Source organism: Acartia tonsa, chromosome 4 (assembly GCF_053477335.1).
Source record: "Acartia tonsa isolate MP-2025a chromosome 4, ASM5347733v1, whole genome shotgun sequence".
Lineage (NCBI taxonomy): Eukaryota > Metazoa > Arthropoda > Copepoda > Calanoida > Acartiidae > Acartia > Acartia tonsa.
Genome location: NC_137263.1, coordinates 38,526,624 through 38,553,819, shown reverse-complemented (window position 1 = coordinate 38,553,819; position 27,196 = coordinate 38,526,624). Strand labels below are relative to the sequence as shown.

The 27,196-nt window shown below is 30.0% G+C and overlaps 1 protein-coding gene across 1 annotated transcript in view; it reads left to right on the top strand.

Moving 5' to 3' along the window:
- The window catches only part of for (cGMP-dependent protein kinase for), a 41,909-nt gene that overhangs the window by 6,580 nt on the left and 8,133 nt on the right, over positions 1–27,196 (top strand). The window contains exons 2-12 of the mRNA XM_080157994.1: positions 6,797–6,919; positions 12,182–12,241; positions 13,671–13,760; positions 14,529–14,645; positions 15,019–15,226; positions 16,935–17,116; positions 17,441–17,506; positions 17,784–17,947; positions 18,775–18,852; positions 19,158–19,235; positions 19,631–19,745. Of these exons, the coding sequence (XP_080014120.1) occupies positions 6,851–6,919; positions 12,182–12,241; positions 13,671–13,760; positions 14,529–14,645; positions 15,019–15,226; positions 16,935–17,116; positions 17,441–17,506; positions 17,784–17,947; positions 18,775–18,852; positions 19,158–19,235; positions 19,631–19,745 (1,227 nt within the window). The 5' untranslated portion in view covers positions 6,797–6,850. The remainder of the gene's footprint in view (positions 1–6,796; positions 6,920–12,181; positions 12,242–13,670; positions 13,761–14,528; positions 14,646–15,018; positions 15,227–16,934; positions 17,117–17,440; positions 17,507–17,783; positions 17,948–18,774; positions 18,853–19,157; positions 19,236–19,630; positions 19,746–27,196) is intronic.

Genomic DNA, 27,196 nt, shown 5'->3' with positions numbered 1-27,196 from the left:
ACCATGGGTTTAATGGATAAGGACTTAAATTAACAAAAAAAAATAATACTAAGTTTTACTATAGAAGACGATTTACAATTGTATATACTGCTGCTATGCCAAGGACGTAATAACATAAGATTGCATAATATATAGGATTTATTTTAAAGCTCTGAGGGGTAGTAAAAAGAACTAGAATTATTGATTATTTCTTCGATTTACTTATCCGTATATCCCTTCAAACAACTTCAGAACAACAACATCAACATCACTGAAGTTGGAATGTATTTTCTATTATAAAAATCTGCTGTTTTACAGATCATTCTTTGTTTAATTAATATTAATTAGCTCTGTGTTTACAATTATTCAAAACTGTCAGGGATAGTGTAATGAAGAACAAAAAATTCTTCCTGTACAATTATCTAGGGTTGATTACTCTCACCAAATAGTTATAAACCTACCCTAGACCTATAAGAAGCTTCACTGTAAAGATGAACCAATTCAGTTCAGTGATTAGCGAGATCCTTTGCTACAGACAAAAAAGGCTAGATAGTATATTTTGAATTATAAAATCTTCGACTTGACACAATAAAAGTTAATAATGTCAATTAATTCGAATTTGGATTCATTTAGAAATAGATTCATTTATATTAGGTTATCTAAAATTTAGTCTCCCATTGTTAATAAAAATTACTTTATTGACAGCAAGCACTGCACTAGACTCTGTCGTATCTAATCATTTTGTGTTTAATGAACTAAATAATTAAATCTGATAATAAAAGATATCATTTGATAGTAATTTGGTGCTATAATAAGATTTCATAATGATTCTTTCTTTAGAGTAAAAATAACTAGATATTGGTAGATTTTATGTAGCCAGAAAGATTTCAAAGATTTTTAAAAACAATTTTGTTCTTTGTTATTTTAATTTAACAAGTATGATAACAGCCACATCAGTAAACTTTTACAAGTATATATTAGAGTAGCAACGCATTCATATTAAAATTATTAAGCATTTGCTAATGCTAAATCGTTTTTATGCCTTATCGTTGTAGGATTCAAAAATAAACATAGTTTTTTTTTTAATTAATATTTTATATGATTATTAAGTTGCTACGCTTTCAAGATTTGAAATCGATGGATTAATTCCAACATGCCTTAATTTCTGATTCAACCTTCCTGACGAACGGACGGACAAACTATAAATGTATAACAGCTTAGCATTTAAAAATGAAACTAAAATAAACAATTATTTGGTTAGCGAGTTAAGGGCGTTTTTTTTTACAATTAATCCCAACAATATTGCCATGACTAGAAACTTTTAAACAGTTTTTGTAGCTGGACAAAGTGTCTCAAAAAATCAGCACTGTGACATCATAAAAATAAGGGATTATCTATCTCTTTTTTAGGGGTCTCTTTCCCACTTCTCCTCTTATCTCCCTCATTTTTATGACGTCACATGTATAATTTTTTATACAATAATGTGTATTACTCATCTTAAATAGAATGCTATTCCTATTTTTTTCTGGTTCTATTAAAAATTTAAAGCTGGATAAAAGGCAAAGCAAAATTAAATGTTCACAATCTATATCAATTTGGTTTTAAATTTAACGTTTAAAAGATTTAGTTTTAATTTTATGTAAAAATATTTTTTTGCAACAAAAAAAATATTTTCTGTTATATTTTCTGGGACAAAATAAAACTATTAAAATAATTTAGATGTTGCATTGATAAATTTTAATTCAGCTGACACAAAATGGTTAAATTTAGTCAAATATCAAGACCCCAACATTGATTTTAATCAGTAAATAAACAAGGTGGTATTATTAGTTCAGGTTGTCCAACAATATCAACTTAGTTTTAAAATTAGCTTTCCTGCAAAGTAGCAATAAAAAAATGTTAGTATAGTTATTGAAGATTATCCTCAAAATTAACTTTAATTATATATATGATAAACCTTCCTTTATTACAGCGAATATATAGGTTTGTATAAGTAGTTGGGAATGTCCACAAAATTTACCTTGGTTTTAATACAATTTATTTTACAAAACAGTGGCTGAATTGTGTAAAATTTCTATGTTACCCCTTTGTAATATAAGAAACATACCTATTGATATCTTTTGCTTCCTATACCAATAAAGTTTTTTTAGTGCCTATAAAAAATGACGTCATACTGGCCTACCATTTGTCAATTAAAATGTTTACTGGCCTGCCATTGATAATTTAGTTTCTGTATTGGCCTATGATTTGTAATTTCTATTGTATTGCGTCATTTTTTTATATGCACTCCAAAGAGCTTCTATACTAATAAATTCTATTTATCTGAGAAACTGAGAAAAATCAATGTTTCCTGCTATTATGAAAATATTTTCAACTGCTTTGTTTGAAAGTATATTAGCTCCTGACTTCCTCTGTATAAATATTCTCAGCCTACACCCACTTAGATTAACACCAAATGTTGGAGACTCGCACACACAGGGAGAGGGAGGGGTTATTGGACCTTAAAGTACTGTGATACCCAAGTTTTATAGCAAGGTTTTGATTTAAAACTTTCAATACTTTTATTGAATTTTGATTGGTTAGTTCTAAACTAGTAGTGTCCAAACGTTTTAACCAATTGTTTTAATCTACAGAAGGGGTAATGTTGTCATCATTTGGGATGTACATTAATTTATATGGCTTATCCCTTAAGATCCCTGCACACACCCCCTGTTAAACATGCTTGCACGCATTATATCAACAAAATATGGTCATTATTATAAAAAAGTTGACTTTAAGTCGACGAAAACATCAGACAAATTATTTCCTACCACTTTGTTATATGTATCAACTGGTCATCTTAAACAAACGTAATTTAAACTTACAGGTTTACACTATGTGAAATAAATTTATCAATTTGATCTAAATTTCTTGTATCTTCCTATCAGATTTTTATTTTGAATTTGTTAGGATGCCAAGATATTTGAATACCAATTTCCAAACAGTTGATTAGATATTCTAATTTTCTTATAATTCATTCATTCAAGCCTTACATCATTTCTCGAATTTTGAAATTTTGTACAGCATATTTTATATATAACATTGCACATACTTCCTGACTTACGCGTGCGGAAGGGGGGTTTCAACAACCTCCTTAACATTAAAATTGGGGAGGCCTTTCCTTACCATGTGCACGCCACTGCTAGCAAATTATTTTCATAATATAAAATACTATACAATTCAAAGCATTTAACGACTTTTAAAAATTAATATAAAACCTGTAAAAATTTTATTTTAAGTATGTTGTGATTGACAAACTATACAATTTATTTTTACAGATGTTGGTTAAAATATGGTTTTGTTTGAGCGCATTGTCTATTGTTCTGTCCTTGTTCTCTGATTCAGCTTTTTTTTAGATTTTTCATGTGGGCGCAATGATTACTATCTATACTTACTTACACACACATATGCACACACACACGCACACACATGCACCCGTAAATATATACACACCCAAGCCCAGGATTAAACCACAATTCATTTCATAATATGCCAGGGTCAAGGAAGTTTTTTTTCCTCGTGTTAAATATTGGTTTTGGGTCTTAGGTTTTTTTTTCTTCCAGATTAACTTTAAAAGCCTTTAAACTATTACAAAGGTTTGTATGAAAAACTGGCCGTTTTCCGGGAACCAACGTTTAGTAAAATGAATAGTATCTAGTTTTTTTTAAATTTTAAACAAATTCATGTTGCTGCGCTACTTAAGGACGACATTGTCCTTATTGTTAAAATCTGGTTTCTTCTCCCCTGTCCATAATGAATGCACAATAAAGTCACATATAAATACATTTTATACATACATATACAATCATTTTATGAAATAATATTTATCAGGGCTCGTCAGCAGCCTGTAAACGACAAGGAAATCAATTTAGCTTTTACAATTCCAAAAATCAGCTGGAAGTTTAAACCTGACCCAAAGAATCCAAACGAGTTTAAATTTGAGGCTTAATCGCGGCTGTAGAGCCCTAATATTTTTCTTCACAATATCATTTTTAAAAAATTATTAGATTAATATGTAACTAAATGAAAAGTTTATCAATATGGTACTGTCCGTCCGTCAGTCTCTGTTCAGTTGAAGAGATTTAAAATTTGTTATGAAACCCAACATGTTTACATAATAGGACACCAAAGTCCTTAAAGTCTGTTGGCGAAGCCACTATATGTTATACTAGTGGTTCTCTTCAAAGGGGAGGGGGTGGGGGGTGTAAATATTTTTAAGAAAGAAGTTACTGGTTCTTCTTAGAGAATGTAATCTAAAAACGAAATTTTCTCTAACACAAAAACTAAATTTGTACCTCGTCATTTGGACAGACGAACGGACATTACTTTGATGTTTCTTAAATTTATACACTGATAGAATCTTTATACCTCCTTCTCTCTCAGTGTTGATCATTAAATTAGATTGATAATACCAAATTTGGATTAAACTCAATGGGTTTAAAACAGTTCCAATTGGTTATCAAATATACTTTATGGGGTTCGGCAGTTGATTACTTTTTTTTCTCGTCACATTGAAACAGTTTAGCAGATTGAGATTGAAATAAAATAATTAGATCATTATACTATATATATCATTCCATTATTTAACAAAAAAAACTAGTAATTCATCGTTAAAGTTTCTACGAAAATTTATCATTTTTGACATCGGTGCTGATCGGCTTTAAATGTCTTTAAAAATCAAGTTACCTGCTGAAGTTTTATATACATATGTAATGTACTTCATTTTTAATTCTATTTTTAATCAACTAATAACGACGTAGTTTTAAAAAATGCTTTAAGAGAATATTAAATTTCAGTTTCTTAAAAATATTACAGACTTTGCTCTAGTTTTCATGCTTGACTAATATTTCTTTTTATCTTATATAATTTTTTTTTCAGTTAAAAGTAGTTTTTTCTTCTAAAACATAACAAAGATTTTTAACTAAAAGTTGTACATTTTCTTTCACTATGTGACTAGGTAAACGTTTTTGATTGATTTTAAATAGCTTTTATTAATAAAAATAACACGAAATGAACTGTAATATTTTTGGATTTTAAAGAATATTTTTGGGGCTACAAGGGGACAAATGCCCGTTCTTGCAAAATACAATTTAATTTGCGTTTCTGTTGAATTGAATTTTTTTTTAATCATAAAATATATGAATTTTCCTTATGGCTTTAAACCAGTTTAATTCCACTGGAAAATAAAACGATACAAATCTGCGAAGGAAAATAAATTATAAGACACTTACGAAGTAAATTGGTATATAAGTAAATAGATTTTACATATGCCCTGAGGTGAAAACAGAAAATTAAGGGTGGGTCATCACTCCCGCCAAATACAATATTGGGATCTTCAGGGAAAAAAACAATAGAAAATTAATAGATGTACATTACTAATAATAATAAACAAATTTATCTATCTGTAGATAAAAATTATTGGTTCAAGGGTTAAAACAATGCTATTGATTTTATTAACCAATCAAATTTTAATAACAGAAGTACCCAAATTTTTTAGTTAATAGGCTCAAGTCCTTTCCCTCCCCCGAAATTGCAATGTCAAATGATATCATGTATTTCACAAATGGTTCCTTCTTCCTATAACTTCACTCTCTTCTTTTATTTCATTTGGCGATTATGAAAACTTGTGGAAATTACATTATGCGAAAATAATAGCACATAGAAATTGAGTTATTGCAATTAATTTATATTTTGCCTATAGTTATGATAGGTAATACATTACCTATGTTGTGACGTCACTAATTTAAACAGGTATTCATCCCCGCCATCCAGTTCCCTAAATCATTAGATTAATAATAGGGGGGGAGGGGATTTTGTTCTGCAAATTATATTGATGACGCCCAAAGATTTATAAACAAGTAGTCGTTGACTTAAAAACTTTCATTTAATTTCTTGATTTGGTTGTAGGGGCATCTAAACTTTTCTACTAATAATTTTAATCTGTATCAGGATGTTAATCAATTCCCATCCATTGTCTTATCCCTTAGGATTTTATTTTCCAATTTGAATATATACTACTTTACTATTACAATATTGAAATAAAGATGTGTAATTAAAAGATTTGACAAGTAAATAGATGATAGACCAATAATAATCAGAGAGAGAGGGGACATGGACTATTTATTACACTAGTCCCCAAAGTTTTATAATAATATTTTCTTATTCGTTGGCTTAACAACTTTGGGGACTTTAGTGAATTTTAATTGGTTTGTTTATTAAGTTGAGTGTTTAAACGTTTCAACCACTAATTTTACGCTACAGAAGGTGTAATTTTGTGTATCATCATTGGTGATGTACATCAATTTATCGGCCATTGTCTTATCCCTCAAGATCCCTGATTAATAATACTTTAAAAGTTAAATTACTTACAGCACTTTTTATCATTAATTTTCCCAATGATTTGGCATTTGTATAAGTTTGGAAATACAAGAGTGGAACTTGGATAGAAAAATCACGATTGTAGCATTAAAAAATCAATGAAAAAAGTCATTAAGAAGCAATAATAAAGACATTTTTAAATTTACAGTGCAAGTAAATCAAAATAGTCATCGAAATTAAATATTTTTATAAACTAATAATTTTTTAATAGGTATATTCAAACAGAAGTAATTTTACTTGTCTAAATTATGTTAAAGCCTTTGTTTATATAGACCATTTTTTTAATGTGTTCTTTTTAGTAAAGTTTCATATACATATATCTTGGACTAGTTTTAGGCTATATCCCAAACCCCACTTCAGAAGCATATTTTTTATATTAATTTGTTTTTTTTTATTTCAGTTGAAGATTGGCAACTATCTGTGTGACACGAGTAGAAGGGAAGTGACAGCCACCATGGGTGCCAACATTGAGGAGCTTAAGGCCATGATGGCCAAGAAAGATGCCAGGATCAGAGAACTGGAGGTAATACCACCCAACAATTAGGCTAAGTATCCCTCAAATATTATTTCCGAACCCCACTAAAATAGCTTAAAGAACTTTTTAGTAAATTAAGTGAATTTTAGATATATATTGCATATTCTTTGGGCTTGATTCAACCCGCAAAAAAATATGAATAGGTAGTTAATTTCACCTCTAAAACTAACCCCCTCCCTCAAAAAATGCTTTGACATCCTAAACAAAATAGTGTTTTTTTTCTTTAGAGAATGAAATAAAGCTTTAATCTTTACTTTAGGGGGCTAGGCTGACAAGCAACTTAAAATTGTTTAAGATTTAGAATATTTTTACGAATAATAAAATGAGAAACAAAAGATGGTATTAAGCTTAAAATTTTTCATTTTTCTTTCTGCGGAAAGATGTCTTTAATACTATGCGATAACAAACTATTTTTGAGAGCTATTTGAAAGATATAAGTGAATAAAATTTAGACATCCTTATACTTTAAAATTTTTGGCTCACTGCTATAATAAACATATCTAATAGTAGAATAATGTTATTGATAAAGCTATTAAATATACATATTGCCTTATTTGAATACTCAACTTAAAGGCATTTAGAGAAAAGAAAAGTTGATGTAATCAATTTTTGGCAGAATTTTGGCAACTATCTAACAACTCGTAACCATACAAAATAATAGAGTTAAACAAGAGCTTTTATGTATTAACTTCTTCATATTTTTCCAACAACTTTTATTATATCCGAATATCGTTATAAATAACATAAAACGGCCTACAAATAAATTTGGATATAATGCTCAGTGATCTCACAGCTGACGAAATTGCACTTCCCAATCATCATATAGGGAAAAAGTGTTTGGTCTAAATATTTTAAGTCTATTGTTTGACAATTTAACTTTAAATAACTTTACATCTTGCTTTCATAAATCAATGTAACATTTTCCTTATTTTATTTTAATCAATTTTCATCTAAAATAAAGTGAGTTTTAATAATTTAAAACACAGCTGACTGTTACATAAATTTTTTATATGAATTTTTACATTTATCTGTCAAATCTTACAATCAAAACAAGAACAACCAACAAGCGAAGTTAATTTAATAATTTAGAATTAAGCACAAACAGAATTAGAGAGTAGCAATGCTTTTGATATTTATGATATCTACATTACACAATAGCCATACATAAACTCGTTTGTTAAAACAGACGGAAGAACATAAACTCGTTTGTTAAAGCAGACGGATGGACAGTCTCTAAACTTAGAACAAAATCGTACTAAAAATCCTAAGACAAATGTAAGATATTTGTGTCCAGTCCATTTGTGATAAAGATATAATCTAAAGAGAAATAGGCCAATTTAAAAGTACTGTTTTTTTTTCGCCATGAGAAATTATTTAGGGCATGCATTGTCTAGAGTAGGCTTCATACTAAATAACTGGGCATAGCTAACATTTTAATCTATTTTTAAAAAATACGATTTAAAATTAAATGAATGGGGTTAAGTTTAATGCCATTTGAACGTTTTTTAATTTACAACATATCTTGAAGAAACTAAGGTACAGCGTGTAATAACTGTTTATTGACACAAAAAGAAACTTTGTCGTTGTGCGTTCTAAAATTTATGAGCCTGATTATTTGAACATTGTTTATTTAATTTTCCTTGATAATTTCAACAGATAGCATCATATCAACTATTCAGAACTATGAAGCAAAATGTAATTTTTAATATTTTTCCAGTATGGCTTCGAAACCGATTATATAACATGCGCTGGATTAGAACCAGTTCTCAGCCATACTGAAAAATCATGTATAGCATTGTATTACAGAATATTCAAATGAAAAATCATAGAATTAACACTAGTTTGTTAGCCCGGACCTTCGGCCTCTCGGGGTTAAGAAAACTGTCTATAATGCGATGCATTAATGACGAACAAATACAAATAAAATTTGAATTTATAAAATAGAAAAATGAAGAAAAGCTTTGTAAAAAAACGGTATATACAAAACAGAATCACAATTTTTAAATCTTAGCAAGAGTAAACCTTTCAAAATTTAGCAAGGAGGAATGGTATATCATAAATCTTGTTTGGTTGGTTGTAACTTAACTTTTCATCCAATAGTTTGTTTCCAAAAGATGAGGATATTTTGTAATAATAATCATTGGGGATAGAGATCAAGTTATCCTTATTTGCCTTATCCATTAAGATCCCTGAAATGTAGAGAGATATACCTTTAAACCTTTTTTTAGGTAATCATTCCATAAATTCATAGTCAAACAAAACAGCTCATTGCAGTAATCTGTGAGCTTAGATTATTAAACCTTTAAATCAATAGTGAAAATTCAGATTTCTATAAGTAATTTATTTTCATTCTAGTAAAAAAAACACGCTAATTTGGTATTATTTAAATTTTCTGTTTTGTGAGAGATCCTTCGTATGTCACTTTGAAAAATAGCTTGTTGTAGAAGCCTGTAAATGGTAACTTGGACTTTAGTACAAAATAAGATTTGTTTTCTTGATTGCGGGCTCAAAATAAAGTGGCGCAGTATGTAAAATACTAAAAATCACTTTTTTAAATGTCTACTATATGAAATAATTCAAGATATATTCACTTTCTTTTTAAAATCATTTAAAAGTTATCTCACAAATTGTAAAATATCAATATTTTGCTTTTTTAAAATTGCAATTAACCAACCTATAAGTGAAAAAAAAGATATTTGAGCCAGTCTAACTGATAGTATATTGACTGCGTATTCTATAATGGTTGTACAGTTGCTGATATACAGGGTGCGCCACATAAACCCGGACTTTTTTTCAAACGGCCATAGCACCAAAACTACTTGACTAATCATGACGTTTTACCACACTATAAAAAGCATGGGTAATTACCTTTTTGCCCATGAAAATTTTTGGACGATGGAGGACGTACTTTCCGAGCTGGCAGTGCTTATGTTCAACATGGCAGAATCGAAATGCGCTGATAGTTCACCCTGGATTCTCGACTAGGGCCCACTAAATGTGACCTCAGCCCATCTGTAGGTGAGGTAGAGTTATACAACTTGCTGGGGATACTGTTAGATACATAAGTAAGACACTAGAAAAGACTAGAGCTCTCTATCTGAAATGGCTTGGCCGTAGTACTCCATTAAAGTGAAACGTGTCAGATTTTGAGGTGTCAAAAACGTCAAAAAACGTGAAAATTCGTGAAATTTCTCGGTTCTCGACTACATGGGCCCATTTGTAATCTTAAAACTCGTTTTAGACTATGTGTTGCGATGATAACCCTAGCTTAATCTTCATGCCATTTCAAAAAAGGTATTAAACGTTGTTCTAGCTTAATTGTGGCCCAAATGAGAGCCGCCGTGTCGAAGGGTAGCTTGAAAGATGGGTGAATTTGGATCCTGCAGTTACTCACGTCCCTAATGAGATATGGCCTCCCAGCAGCCTCGATCTTCATCCAATTGACTTTTGGGCCTGGAGCGCCATTAAAGCACGAACCAATAGACGCGCCCATACCACAAAGACCTCCCTCATTGTCACTATGAAGGAGAACTTCGCCAGCTTGGTCAGGGACATGGTGACCAGGGTCTGGGGGCGGTTCAGGGGGCGGGTAGAGGCGGTGATTGAGGCTGGTGGCGATTTTATTGAATAATCTAATAGTCATATACCTAGTTGGCTTCCCAGTTTTTAAAATTCAATAAAATCTTTAAAATTGACAATTTTATGTTCATTTTTTAAAAATAAGAAAAAGTCCGGATTTATGTGGCGCACCCTGTATTAAAACATATTGGTTGCTATTCAAAAAGTACGTGGTCAAAATTAAACATTCAAAGATTTTAAACACAAAATTCTCAACAAAAAAGAATTAAATTTTGATATAATTTGCTTTAAATAATTACATTTCTCATTTTCGATTCTTTTCAGATTTTTGATACCTATATAAGACATAAAGATTGAATATTAATTTGATTGTTATTAAACAATAGCAATATTCTTCTTATTTTAATTGTAAAACATATTCGATCTTAAAATGTTATATAATTTCATTTATTTCAGAGTTTGACTTTGCAGATATCTTAAGATTGATCAAAACATTGAAATAGAAATAATCAAAATATATTCATATGTTATGTAAACAATTTATTATCCATTTCATGTGTGAAAGATATGTTTCAGTTGGGCAAGTGAAAACATCCCTTTATAAAAAGTTAGATAAACATGTTTACTAGGATAAGTCAAACCTTCATAATAGATAATCATATCTTTTAAGGAAATTGACAAATTTACTGACAAATTTACTCCATGGGGTCCTACAGGTCGGATAACAAAGCGTAAAAATGTAATAGCCTATAGTTATACTTTAAAAGTGGTAGTATGTGAATCTGCCTGTAAGTTTAAATATGATCTAACTGGAAAATGAATAGATAGGTTTAAGAAATTAGGTTAGCCTTTTCAGTGATGCAACATTTCAGTTTTTATTATTGGAGGGTAGTAATTACTCTAGTTTCCTTTTGATTTTATCAACGACGTTTTATAGAAAAAAAGTTCTCCTTTGTTTGCTTAAAATTTTTGGGACTTTAGTCTATAAAAGATTAATTTTGTTGATATAATCAGTAGGGTACTCCTATTTATCGCCCATTGTCATATCCCTCTAGATTCTTGCCGAATACCAAAATAGGTTGTTTTTTTTGGTCACATAAATTGAATGTACACTTTTTGTAGTAACTGCATTTAACCAGACTCAGTCGGAATATGCAGTGGTCCTTTCCCTTTTATTAATGCAACATAAAAATATTGTCATTATAAGAATAGCATTCATTTTTAAAAAAGATTTCCTACAGTAATACCTATTAGCAGGGATCTTACGGGATGATACAAAGGACGATAAATTGATGTACCGTCCAATCATGACAAATAAAACATTCCCCCTCATTAGATTAATTATTTGTGAAAAAATGTAGACACTGTTACTTTGTACATCCCATTCAAGATTAGATGAAAATGTTCAAAGTTTTCAATCCAACCAAATCAAGATTTAAAGTGTTTAATAACCCCTTTCTCCCTGCACTGCACTGGTTAGCTAAGTTTAGTTTACATAACAAAATGTAAGTTATGGAATTGCAGCCAATGTATTTATTAAAATCAAATGTCAATTAAAACCTCCTAGTTTAGTAGATAATATAAAGTCTTATTTAAACGAATAACAAAATATTATTTCTATGTGTTTAGATTTTTCTTTGATAAAATTAATTGAATAATTTTATGTTTTAGTTGGAGAATATGTCATTGAGATCTCAACTGGACAAATATCAATCAATTCAGTCTCTACAGGTAATCCTCTTATCCTTGTTTTTCTTGTAATTAAAAAAAAACCTTTAAAATGTTTTGTTAAGTTTATTTAGCGGTTTCCCTTTAGAGTGCCAAGTCAACCACAGAACACCTTCATTATTTGAAAAAAATTAAAATAAGGGAGCTATTTTTTTAATTAGTTTGTTTATACTTCAGGTTTGGTTAGGTTAGGTTATATTGGGTTTAAACTTCTTTTGCTATCCAAGTTTTATTGAAATACTATAAAATGAAGAAGATTTAAAATATTTTTGAAAACAAGTATTTTGAAAGTTTTTTATTAGGATTTTTAAAAGTAGATAGTAATAAACAAGGATGACAACATCCATAAAAGCGAAGCACTGAAACGGTAGGACAAACGGACATTAACACTTGTATAGTGTAAGAACTGAATAATCATAATATAAATGTAAAAGAGTCAATGCAAAATTGTTTAGTAAATTTGTTGAAAAACTGCTTGATTCAGGAAATGTTTATGGACATACTTACATTTTTGGGACTTGATTATAGAGTTGCTTCGCTTATTACATTATACTTTGTTGTCCCAGGAATCAATATACTAAAAATCAGATCAAATGGATAATTAGATCATACAAAAAATTTATTGTTAAACAAGGATGACAACATCCATAAAAGCGAAGCACTGAAACGTTAGGACAAACGGACATTAACACTTGTATAGTGTCTAAACTGAATTATCAGAATATAAAAGTATAAAAGTCGAAGCAAAATTGTAAGTAAATTTGTTGAAAAACTTCTTGATACAGGATAATGTTTATTGAGTTTATGGACATACTTATATTTTTAGGATTTGATTATAGAGTTGCTTCGCTTAAAATATTGTTCTTTGTTGTCCCAGGAAGCAATATACCAAAAATCAGATCAAACGGATAATTAGATCACATAAAAATTTGCTGTTAAAAAATTAGAAAATTCAACATGTTTAAAATGGACGTACGGACATTCTGGTAATGATTATAGAGTTGCTACGCTTTCTAAATCGTACCTAACTACTACAGGAATAATCATGCAAAGTTTGAAATCTATAGGACAATTCTAACATGCCTAAATTAACGAATAAAAGCTATCTATCTCGGACGGACGGACGTACGGACGGACCGACCCTAATTATAGAAAAGCTTCGCTTTTAAAAAGTAGAAAAATCAACATGTTTAAAATGGACGTACGGACATTTAGGTGATGATTATAGAGTTGCCACGCTTTCTAAATCGTACCTAACTACTACAGAAATCATCATGCAAAGTTTGAAATCGATAGGACAATTCTAACATGCCTAAATTAAGGAATAAAAGCTATCTATCTCGGACGGACAGACGTACGGACCGACCCTAATTATAGAAAAGCTTCGCTTTTAATAAAACAAGAAATACTGATTAATGATTTAATATTTTAGCCTGCTGGATCTGGAATGAAATCAACAATGACTGGTAGAGCTAGAGGTGTTGGTATCTCAGCTCCCATCCCCCACCTTAAAACTCTTCAGGTAAAACTAAAGCCTTGGAGGTATTTGTTTTAATACAAGAAAAATGATATACAATAAAAAGTATGCTTTGAATTTATGTTTTGAATTTATTTATCGCCTCTTGAACTTAAATATAAGGTGAAAAGGTGTAATGAGAAAAGAAAAATGGGAGTAGATAATGAAATTGATAAAACAAATATAAGACCACGTGGACCATCACAAAAGACAGCAAGGGTTTCATTGTAGAGAAGCATTTATCATAAAAATTACCACGAATTTTCAAAACTTATTAAAAGATATTATAGTTTTATATTAAGGCTTATTAAAAGATCTTTAAAGTTATAAATAGCCTTACAAAAATCTTTAGAAAAAGAGGTAGTAAACGCGCCTTAACACTTCATTTAACAGCGTTAGGCGCGAAGCAAAATCTAATCAAGCTTAAAGTCATAATTTATTTTTGATGAGTTTTGTACTTTTTACTTTTTTTTGCAATGAAAATATACATGTATTTTAAAATTCTATATTAGTCATTACTTTTTTTATATTTATTAAAGTTTTTTTTAGCAAAGCTGGTCTAGAAGCATTTATAATTCTCTTATTTAAAAGGTTATTTCTAAAACAATTATTACGAAGAATGAAACGAAATGATTAGAAATGAACAGATTGGCTATACAAAGAGCTCTTTTAAATGAAAAAAATGCCTGTATACAATTTTTAGCGCATCCTCTCTTAAACCTATATTTGTACATCCGACCAAAATGGACGTTTAACTAATAATATTATGTATAGGAATTGACAGACAAGAAGTATCAGTCCTACAAGAAGTCCTCAGCCTCAATGGAATTAATTAGACAAGCAATTATGGATAATGACTTCATGAAGAAATTAGAAGAAGGACAGATAAAGGTAAATTTACAATTTTAATTCTAATTTTAAAGTTAAAACAAAGAATATATTGTATCATAACTCTGTAGATAACAATTAAGGCATATCTTTAAGAAAATGCAATTATAATTAGATTTTAAGGTGACATTTTCCTAGATTACTAAATAAACTATTAATCAAATGCTTTGCTTAAATCGTATTTTAGTTGTTTTTATTGAAATATGCAGGGATCTCAAGACAATATTCAATGAATTGGTATACATCCCCAATGTTGACAAACAAAATTACCCAAAGTTTTTAAGCCAACTAATAAGATAACATGGTTATAAAATTTTGGTTTCTAGTGTAATTTACAGTTCAATGTCCCCTCCATCACGGGAAATATGTTATTTAGGAAATTGTGGATGTGATGTACCCCATGGAGTACGCCAAGGGCTCAACAATCATCAAGGAGGGTGACATCGGCAGCATCGTGTACGTCATGGAGGAGGGCAAGGTAGAGGTCTCCAGGGAGGGCAAGTTCCTATCTGTCATGCCCAGTGGAAAGCTCTTCGGTGAGCTGGCTATTCTGTACAACTGCCAGAGAACTGCTACTATTAAAGGTGAGTAAAAAGCATGAGTTTTTCTTGTAAATGTCACAAAAATGTCAGGTATAATTTAAACTTCTTGATTCTTAAATTAAATACCTACACAAGATTTTACTTTTATGAAAAACTTCATAAATTATTTATTGCTTTTTATTGTTTAATCGTCAAATTGTTAAAAAGATTTATGATAGAAATTAATTTGTAATTTAAATTAGAAATTACACTATAAATTCGGATTATCAAAACATTATTTCAACATAAATTATAATCTTATCTGTAAATCTATTTTGTAATTATGTATAAACAGCTGCGAAAAAATTTAGCACAAACAGAACAAGTATTATTCAACTAGAGCCGCTATTTTAAAAGTTTTAGAAGCGAAGGTATAATTTGAAATGTTCGTCCGTCCGTCCGTCTGTAAGAAACGCAATGGGGGAAACGTTAATTCAACAGCCGTTATTCAAGATAGACAGCTAAAAAATTTTTAAAGATTTTCTGCACTACGAACGAGTATCCAGTATATAATTTACTTTTACTGTCACACTGTCGGTCAGGCCTTATGACTTAAATGTATATTTTTGATATGGTTTTATGATTAACCATTACAATATAAATATATTTTTTTGCTTTCTCTCTTTCTTAAAATCACTGAACATATATGATTTATAACTCACTTTGTTATTTTGTCAATCTATGATTTCTAGTGCTTCGCTACTTTTTCTTTAAAAAATTAATTGAAAGATGGATTATTTTCTGACAAGCTTTGATTAGTAACATCGTAAAGATAAGAAAAATTATTTTATTTTGTTAAGCACAAGGCTGGGGATTATTCTAAAATTTATTTTATGAAAAGGGCAGGATAAATATTTGCCTTTTTGTTACTTAACCTCGCTAAAACAGATTGAATGCTTTTTGTGATGATTCTCTGATAAGTGTGCCTCCACCCTCCGTAGAGAAATCACTCCAAACCCCCCCTCCCCCCTCTAGTGGCGTATCCAGTAGTAATAAATAGGGGGGGGGGAGGGGGGGGAGGATGCAACATGTATTGTATTGTAACCCAGCATTCCTAAAGAAAACGATTTCATTTCTGACTTTTTATATTTATAATTGAAATTTTGAACTTAATCGTCCTCATAAAATTTTCAGAATCGCCACCCTTAAACTGTTTTTATTACAAGCATAAAATAGGTCACAATAATATATAAATATTTTAACCTAATCCAAAGATAAAGAATTTTGTATTTTAAACTAAATTTGACATGCTATACTTTTCTTTAATATTTTTAGCTCAGATAAATGTTTCTTAAAACGAATAAATTTTACTAAATAACTTCAAGTATATTGAAACCTAAATATTGAATCATATAGATTTTCAGTTTTGGAAAGGTTTAGGGTTAAAAAAATATATACATAGCTCAGTGACTGAGCATTTGTTGTAATACTCGGCTGCAGCTCTTGTTGACTGATTAGCATAAGGTTGCGACATATGCTGAGTCTACACATCATAAACATTTACATAGCTTTAAAGAAAAAAATTAAGTTGTCAGAAATTATATTTTTATTTCAACCAAATAAAATGAACTCGACGGCTAGATGATAGAGTAAAAATATCAAAAATATGAAAAAGGTATACACTTTTATACATAATAATACATGGCATGTTAAGCTAGACGTGTTCTATAATTATAAGCATATATTTTGTAATGAATCATTGTTGTTTTAGCTGCCACTGACTGCAAGCTGTGGGCCATTGAGCGCCAGTGCTTCCAGACAATCATGATGAGGTCAGCCATGATCAGACAGTCAGAGTACACCTCCTTCCTCAAGTCTGTGCCCTCATTCGCCAATCTCCAGGAGGACACACTCATCAAAATTGCTGATGTTATGGAGGAGACTGCTTACAAGGTAATTAAAAATAAGGACAGGTGTTATGTTGTGATTATCATTACCAATGCAATGAAAAATAACACAGCATTGAAAGTCAAAGAATGTGTTTGTGGATGGTCTTTAAACAAAATAGTTTTCTTTACCCTACCTATTTTGTTTAGCTTCCTTTCTTTCTCAGTCACTTTTCAATATGTTTTATTTTTAGAAAGAAAAAAAGATACATTTTCCTCACAGAAAAATGTGCATTTAATGCCATTCTTATTAATCTAATATTTTTAAAATTTTCAAAAAGAAAAAAATTCTCCTTAATTATAAAATTTTAATTATTTTCTTTATTTTTAGGAGGGAGAATACATTATCCGCCAGGGAGCGAGTGGAGATACATTCTTTATCATCAGTAAAGGAAGGGTAAGTGAATTCATACCAAACAACACCCGTGAATAATTCCAAGTATCGCAAACATTGTTTTTTCTTCTTAGTAATGACAGAATATTTAAGCATATTTAAGTTATTAGCCGTTTATTTGGTGACTTTATTGTTTTTTAAGTGCATAATTTACCAATGATTTTTCAACTTAACTAACGCTTCGTTTTAAAACAAATAGATACTTCATGAAAAATGGTAGGCCTATTTATAAAGTTGTAATATAAAGAAAAAGTCAACTAAGTATTCTAAACTTTGATAGGTGAAGGTAACTATGAAGGAGGGCGGTAGTGCCGAGGACAAGTTCATCAGATACCTCCACAAGGGAGACTTCTTCGGAGAAAAGGCCCTGAGCGGGGAGGAAGTGAGGACAGCCAACATTGTGGCGGATGATGCCTCCGGCGTTGAGTGCTTGGTCATTGATAGGTATCATTTTAAGCAAAAAAATTTATTTTAGATGAGTTCTACAATTCTTTAAGTTCTATTTAATACTCAAGTTGATAAATGCAATTTATTAATGAAATTGAAAGAAAACTTTCTCGGCAAAAAATAACTCCGAACTAATATTGGCAAAACCTTATAATATTTCTTTTACTAGCCTAAGAGTATAGACAATAATGCTGAACATAAATAGATTTTCGATTTTTAAGAAAAAAATTAGCGTTGTGGAGCCGTTTGATTTTGGTGCGGCTCCGGCTCCGACCTAAAATCAAGAATAACTCGACACATTTTTTTTGACTTTTGACGGTTTTAAAAGTTCAACTTTTGATAAAAATGGACTTGAAAAAACTTAAAAGGGGCATTTGCAAATGAAAAAACAGAGTTACCAAATTATAATTAATAAAAAAATCTCTTTATTTAGCTAGTCCGGAGCCGGAGCCTTTTTTTTACGAAAATTACGGCTCCAGCTCCGGCTCCAGCAAAATATGGCGGCTCCACGGCTCCCGGCTCCGGCTCCACAACGCCGAAAAAAAATTAACAAATTAGAAAAATTGTGTTATTTTACTGTACTTTGTAGCTTAATTATGAATAATCTAAAATGTATTCAACGTTTAAAATTCTTTGAAAATGTCCAAAATTTTTTTTACACAAAGACATTATTGTTCGAACATTCTTTGTACATGTCATTAATCTTGTTTATGATGGATGTATTTTAATTTGACTAGAAGTAATTTTTTTTAGTAAAACAAAAATGACTCAATATGTCTTGTTAATATATATAATTTCAAATGTCAATTTTAATATTTTTTCAGAGATTCGTTCAACCATTTGATTTCCAACTTGGATGAGATCAAGAAGAGATATATTGACCTGCCAGCAAGAAAACAAATGTAAGTGTTTATCAGTCCAACCAATCAGAGTAATAGGATACCAGTCTGTCTTTCAAACTGTGTGTCCTCTCTTTTTGTTGGACTAAATATCAAAGGTTGCTTTTTTATTTGCAGTATTAAGTTATTTTTAGAGGTTCATTAATATAATTTGAGAAAAAGGTTTTGACACTTTTAAAAGAGCTTCTATATTATATGAAATAGTCTAAAACCATACCTTGACTTATGGAAGGGTTTAGTGATAAGTAAATCTTATAGGACAACTCAAAAACCTTACCACTTTCCATAATATGATATTTTTTGTTTAGTATCAACGAGGAGTATAAGACCCTAAAGCTTTCAGATTTAAGAATAATTGCCACTCTTGGTGTTGGTGGATTTGGAAGGTAAAACAGCAATTTATTTTAAATAATTTCATAATGATTTCATAAAATGCAATATTTTATTCTTTCAGTCTAAAAAAATGAAATGTATGTTTGACAAATGTATAAAGTAGTCAGATGTTTTATTGTCTGCATAATTAACTTTTAGATGTACAACATGTACATGTAGTTTCAATCCTTACTTTTATTAATGAACTGCAAAATATACAACCGTACCTTTGCCTGCTGTACTTATAGAAGTCCTCTCCTTCTAGGATTGTTGTCATTTCATAAAAAGTGTTGGTTCATAGAATTATAAAATAGTAATACCTTAATTTACTCTACATGTATATCCTTTTATAGAAAAGAAATAATGGGATATTTTTATAAAAAATTTAAAACTTTTGTTTTTATTTCAGAGTTGAGTTGGTTATGATTGCTGGAGATGCGAAGAAGAGAAGCTACGCTCTGAAACAAATGAAGAAGAATCAGATTGTGGAAACTAGACAGCAACAACACATTATGAGTGAAAAGGTATGTAACTAGAAACTTGCAAGTTTAACAGGGATCAAAATGGATAAGAAAAAAAATAAATATATTTATACATCCCCAATGATGATATACAAAATTGCCCCTTGTGCAGGTAATTGTCATTATCTCAAAAGTTTGGACAGTACTAGTTGGAACAACTAGTTCGTAATCAAAATTTAATAATTGCACCTAAAGTTTCATGAACCAACGAATAAGATAACGTGGGTTGATTATAAAACCTTGGGTGCCAGTGTAATTTAGAAGCTTGCAATTTTTATCTAAAGGGGTAAGACAATTAACGATAAATTGACATACATCCCCATTGTAGATAATTATTTTGGGGTATTCGAAAACTTGTTTCTTTTGCACTAAACACTATAAATAATTCCTTTAGATATGTTTATTTACAACCATACCAAAATGTACATATTGATTAAATAATCATGTTTTATTATGAAACTTTAGCTTTTTAGTGATCTAATATCAGTAGAAAGCATGGATACTTTTTGTATTTTACTTGTTTTCCACGCTAAAATAAAGTATATTTTGTCTATATTAAAACGTTTAAAAGTCAACTTTAAAAGTGAGATTAAGAACAGCCGCCCAAATCACTGCGAATTTTAAAAGAAAAAAAGTTGACCCTCAAAATTCCACCTTGAAGTGATACTTTTCTAATAGTTTATAGTCCACTAAGTCGTAAGCAGTAAAAATTAAAATCCATTAAGTCCCTTCTAACGAGATATTGGCAACTTTTTGCACACATTTTCGCAAACGGCAATTATTTCCTTTATTTGGAGTTTTGGTTAATAACATTTTCATAAAAGTTTTCAGTAATAATCATTTAAGATCCATTGTTGAGAAGAAACGACTGAAAAAGTGTGTTTCCATGCAAAATAAGCTTAAAATCTAATGATTTTAAAAATTAGCGATTTAATAAAAAAAAAAAATATTTTCAGCTTTTTGATAGCCTGAATATGTTTAATTTCGTTTTTTTATATAATCTATTCTAAAAAAGGACAGGCATATTCTTTCAGATTTGAAAAAAATTTAAAAAATTAAAAATCGGAATTAATCAAAATTAATCTATAGCCTTTAAAAAATACTTTTGATATTTTTAACCTATATAATCAATAATATCAATGAAAAATAAAATATTTTTATAAAACAAACTTTTGGAAAAGGTTTAAGATAACTTCATAAAAGTAGCATTTAAGTAGGATATTTTTCTTGTCTTTAAAAAAAATGCAAATTAAACATAGTTAACGACTATTTAATTAGCAAGAATGGTAATAAAATATTTCAATAACTACTTAAACCTTTTTGTGGCCATGTTATTTACTTAAACAGAAATTCTATTTTGTCAGAATTATAAAAATAATGAAGTATTTTCAAAAAAGCTTGCAAAATAAACGTAATTTTATCAAACTTCCTCACAGTTTATAGAGGGTATTGTTGTAAAATGTTAATTATCAAAATAAAATCTTCAATTTACAACGTTTAAAACACCTAAAAGTAAATTCTAAGCAAAATTAGATTTATTCCCTATATTTAGAGTAGCTGCGCTACTTAAAAAAACATCTAGTATCAAAACCAATCAGCTGATCAAATTGCTATAGACATCATTTGTTGGGTTGTTATTATCTGAAACATTTATTTTCTTTTTAATTCTAAAACGATGCTTGCCATGCTAAAAACGCTACGCCCCCAGCAATCATTAGGGGCACTAGAATTTAATCCCCTCTATTTTTTAATTTAAGTTTTACAAAAAAAACAAGGACCACATCTGTTCAGCGGATAGCGAGTTCCTTTGCTAGAGACAGATATACATACATCCCGTTATTTCCATATAAGGACTAGCGGCTACGTACCCTTAAATCCTCTAGGGACACTTGAGGATAGGAAGGGGAGGGAGGGGGGGGGAGGGTGGAGAGTCGCAACTACACTTAAGATCATAGTTTTTCAAAAATTTTAGAGGGTTATTTTTTGTTAGGAGCAATTTTTATATTGTGGAGGTACCCTTTCCCAAAATAGTTATAAACATGGCCAGGACATATATAAAGCTTTAATGTAAAGAAAAACCATATCTGTCTAGCAGTTAGCGAGATCCTTTGAGACAAATAGATAAATAGACATCATGTTACTGTTACATAAGGATAAAAATCAAAGACGCCCAAGCTTTATTTTGGGATTCAAATTAAAAAAATGTTAAGCGACAGGTAAAATGATGCACGGAGTATCAAAATGCAGTTTCACACTAACTTGAAACTTTTATATTGTGGGATCAGAACAAAAAGTTTAGTATTATTTTTTAGGAACATTCTTCTTATTAATATTTTTGACAAACTGTATTTGTGATATATTTTTATTCATGAAAGTACCCCCTTACAAAAATTTCAGAACAAACTAACATGCTAAAATTTATTGGGTTATACTTTGATCATTGTCAAAATAAAACATTTATGACAACAACCATTAGTAGCAAAGCACAAAAAAATCTTGTAATGGTCAAATGCACAAAGTGAGAGCAGATGTTAAGTTTTCTTAACAAATACAAATGAGAGGAGAGAATATGTAATATGTCTTTTGAAGCATGTCACAAAGATCCACCGCCGTTTTCCAGCCGACCGCCGACTGCGGCAGTTGCCAAATACAGCTGTGGCCGCTGATATATTTTTAGATTTCTATTATAAAATATTAATAGTTAATAAAAATATTAATAAAAAATAAAATAAAGGCAGCCGTTAGTAATATTTAAGTAAAAAAGGACCTAAAAACAAAGGTTGTTAAATAAAAGGATGAAGAAAGCAAAAATTTACTTTGACTCACTTATAGTCGGAAATTTATTATCAAACAGGGGACATACACAGAAATTTTAAGACCTCTAGCTCTAATAGTGACTCAGATAATAGGGGAGGGGGCGTTGAACACCACCCCCTCACCCCCGACCGATAAAGATGCGGCAAGGGGCCCGACTGTTAAGGGTTAAGTAAATTATACAATATGACATTTAGTCAAATTTCAAACAAATATTTTTTCATTAATTCATTTATAAAAATCAAAGTTATAAATATGAACTCACAAAGAGACGTTGTATGTTATCATAATACATTTAGTCTGCTATGTAAATAGAAATAGAAGAGTAGAAGAATATTCTGAACCCTTTTTTCGTCAAATCTAAGAGAGAACATTCCTAGCAGACAAAAGTATTGTTTACTTTCGACTCAAGCTGATGTGGATTCTTAAAAAATGATAGACTCGCTATTCGATAGTGAGGCAAAATTATTTTTGTGAAAAATCATCCAAAAGCACATTAAAAATCTACAAAAATTAAACAAAATCATATGTTAATAACCCTCTTAAGATTTTATTTCATTTTTGTAAATTTTTTTATTCGATTTTGTAGGATTTTTCACAAAAATAATTTTGCCTCACCAGCGAGTTGCCAGCCTAACTTTTTTTTTAAGAATCCAACTTTGTTTCAAGCTTTCAAATTGTAAACGAAATTTTTGGGCAATTAATTCTGATTCCGCAAAGCTTTCTACTAAGAAAATATACTGTTAACAGCTGACTTTTATGTATGTATGAAATGAAAAAAAACATGCCTTCGTAGGAAAATGTGTACATAATTTCAACCAATGAGATCCAATGTAAATTCCGATGCGATTCTCCTATTGGCTCAATCAGACATTCCCTCTCTTTCTTAGTACCTTTATTGCTATGTAAAACAAAACAAATTTTTTTCTTCTTTCATTGCAGGGATGATTCTGGTACAAAAAAAACATAAAAAATAAATTATTTTTAATTTAATTTGATATTACCGTACAATATTTTTTTATATACATAATTTAAGAAATATATTGAAGACATCCTCACCTGTCATAAAGACGACATATAAAATCAACATCCTGATAAGGATATTAAAGTTTATGTTAAAAATTTTCAAATTCATTTTATGCTTAAGAAGGAACGAGAAGGAATTGAATCTCAACGTTAACTTGTTATTTTGCTTGTATATTTATCATATTTCTTTACAGTTTATTGGTAAAGTTTGGTAATACTTTATTTCGAGTCACACACGCTGTGAAATGTTTCAAAATAATTTAAGTAACTAGATTTCACACAAGACTTTTGTTTCATTTATATGATAATCCTATTCAAGTATGGCTTCGACTCCGATTAATATCCGCTGGATTAGAACCAGTCCTCAGCCATACTGAAAAATCATGTTTAGAATTCTATTACAGAAATTTTCCACTAATATTTAAATAAAACCATAACCAGTCCAGTTTTGTTAGCCCGGGACTTCGGGTCTAACAAAGATTCCATAAATCGCATACTTTTTTTTAATATCAGCAGAAAGCTACCTATAATTACGATACAATAATTAAATATTCTATTTTCCTTAAGGTCATATCTAATAAATGTTTAAAAGTTTAGAATTCTCATGCCTGTTTATGATCTCTCCAACCCAATAGATAAAAGTATGTAAATATGTGTTATCTATATAATTGAAGGAAAGAATTTACTACTGATATCTATTTTGATGGCCATCTGTATTTTCCACCTTACAAGTTTATGAATAAAGTCATGGAGGGATATTTCACCTATTGATATTCATTGCCTACAAGTTTTCTTTTATTCGCAAATGATAATTATTAAAGTTAAACAAATTTTGTTTGCTATCGTTGTCCTCCAGAAAAAAAATGGTGTTTTACTCACACCTATTCTTTGAACACCTTCTTCCTTTTTTTTCAATTCTTGAAAAGGTTGTAAGTACGTGGTAATTTTACTGCGGGGCTAGACTAATCCCTGCTTAACCTAACCTAAAATAAGCATGAGGTTTTTTATTTTTTTTTTAACAAAAAGTTCATTTGTGTTGCAGATGCAACATTAGGTAAAATACCAAATTAAGTACTTTAATACAATTAAAAACAATTGTTTGTTTTGACTGCAGGAAAAGTTGTTGCTATTGAAATATCAAATTTAAAATATATAAATCTATAAGTCTACCTGGATACAAAATTTTGTAGAAATCAAGTGTCTACATAGAAAGATGAAAGTAACATTTCTCAATTGCTTTGACTTGACGATAGGAAAAATCTTTTTCTGATGAGGTCATGACACAAATATTGCTTTTAGACAATTATTTCTCAAGTTTTTACCTTTTCTAAATTATCTACCTACTTAATTTGACATACATGATAATTGACTTACTTAAAGTTTAATTGTATGTTTCATGCTTGCAATAGTTTTAGATTTTTCTTTTGCTTTCCATTCTGTTTAAAGAAAGGAGCTTTTGTAAAAAAAAATAATGCTTCGCCACTGCCAGCCAATAAATGATTGTTCAGACAAAATACATTGATCTTCTGCATTCAATGTGCAAATTTTGCAACTTTTTTTTACAATAATACATTAACTAATTATATTTTAATTTTTGTGGAACCAACATAAAGAAATTTATTAGGTGACAAAAAGTAAAATAATGTTTTTAGGCCACAGAAACATACTTTTACATTCTTTTACTTCACTGACCTACATTTTAGTTTAAAAGAGATATTTTTGCTTTCCCAAGCATTTTTTCAATGCAATGTTGAAATATTTGGGCCTCACAACATTTATGGGAAAAGGATAAATATTTTTAATATTTCTCCACAATTTCACCTCAACTGAAAGTGGACGTTTTTATGAAGAAATGTATTTTTTTGGCTTATATCAGGATAAGAAAGGACCGCAGTGATAGGTTTCTTTAATGTTAGACTTCTCCTTAAAGGCTAGAAATTCATTAAAAAAATTGAATACCTAAGTAGAATCAGAGGTGGGGTTTGGGGGTCCACACGTCGATTTAGAGGAATTTACCAATGTTTCACGTTTTAAGATGTTATTGTTTTTCATAAATTTTATAAACAAATATCAAAGAAGGAGGAAAATGCTTAATAGCTTTAATATTTATATGATTGTATAAGTTATGTAAATAGACATTAAAATATACATTATCTATTTTCTACCTTCCATTAAATACTTTAACATTTTATTTATTCTTTATTTATTTACTCAATGACAATTCCAGATACTTCTTATTGCCTCGCTTGCCCCTCTTTTATCCCATTCTCCATGGCTAAAATGCAAAATTGTTTGCCTACCCCTTGCTCTTGTTTTCCCCTGGAGGAGCATCACGCATGTTAACCCCGTATAATTCCATCTGTATGCAAATTTTAATTTCTCTTTTTTTTCCATGTCGCATGTTTTTTTCCTCATATGCATCCAATAGACGTGTATTTAGTAAACTAATCTTTAACAGATTTTCCTAATTTTAGTGGTAAATTTTTGTTATTTGTCTGTTTAACCATCACTAACCAATGACTTAATCTCCATTTTAGGGAAGCTTTATAAAGGTCCTAAAATGGTTTTAGTTTATTTCATCTTTAGATTTTAGTCCTGTGATGGTCTTAGACTATTTCATTTCCCTAGAAGTTAATGGCAAACCCGTTATTTTTTTTTATAAGTCTAATGTTTTTAAGGAGTAGATTATTTTGGCCTTAGGGGTATGGCGAGTCCCCAGCACCCACCCCCCTTACATATTCCTCCTACGGCACGCCCCTATACAGTATGCATGACATTGCACACCGAGATTCACCTTTCCATTTGAAATGCATCATTTTTTCTGAATAAATTATTTACCCCACAAACCTAGTTTATGCGGTGTATAGCTACTCTACACCTAAAAATTTCTGTTTTTTTTCATCAAAGTCCCTAGCAAGCACATAACTCCCCTTATTTTTAAGATAAATGATAAGCTTGGAATAAGAAGGGTCTTATTTTTATGCGAGAGCTCAAGCACGGAGCTCAAGCACGGTGTGGCTACCCTGTATTAAATATCCTAACCTTACCTCACCCCCCCCCCCCCCAATCTTATTATTTTATTCAAAAAAGGGTAAATGTTCTCGTCCTTTACCAGGCACTAGGTAAAAATGTCAGCTTTTCTTACACTTGATTGTTAATATTAAGAATTTTATGGTTCTTTTTTTGATGTGATGCATCTTTGAATGTATTTATTTTTGTTTTTGTTGCATGTTCAAATGTCACTGTAATTTTAAATTTTGTTTGTCACATTTTTATACCAATTTGCATGGTTAAAATAATTAAGGGGTATTTTGTCAATAAAATAAGGGGATAGCTGAGCAGCCGTTTAGCAGTGATTCAGCTGTTTACAAATATGTTTTGTTATTTGAAAAGTATAATTTAAAAAAATACTAGTTGTTAAAATGAGAATATTTCGGTGATTTTACTCACATCGTATATGAACCACGACCACAAACGGGGTCTATAAATATGCTCAAAAAAATATATGAGTGTGAAGTAGGGTTTTCGGGGGTCAAAAAATAGTTTTGAGTAAAACGCAATTAGTTCTTGAACTAAGAATTAATTTTCCTTACAATAGATGTTCAGGATCTACC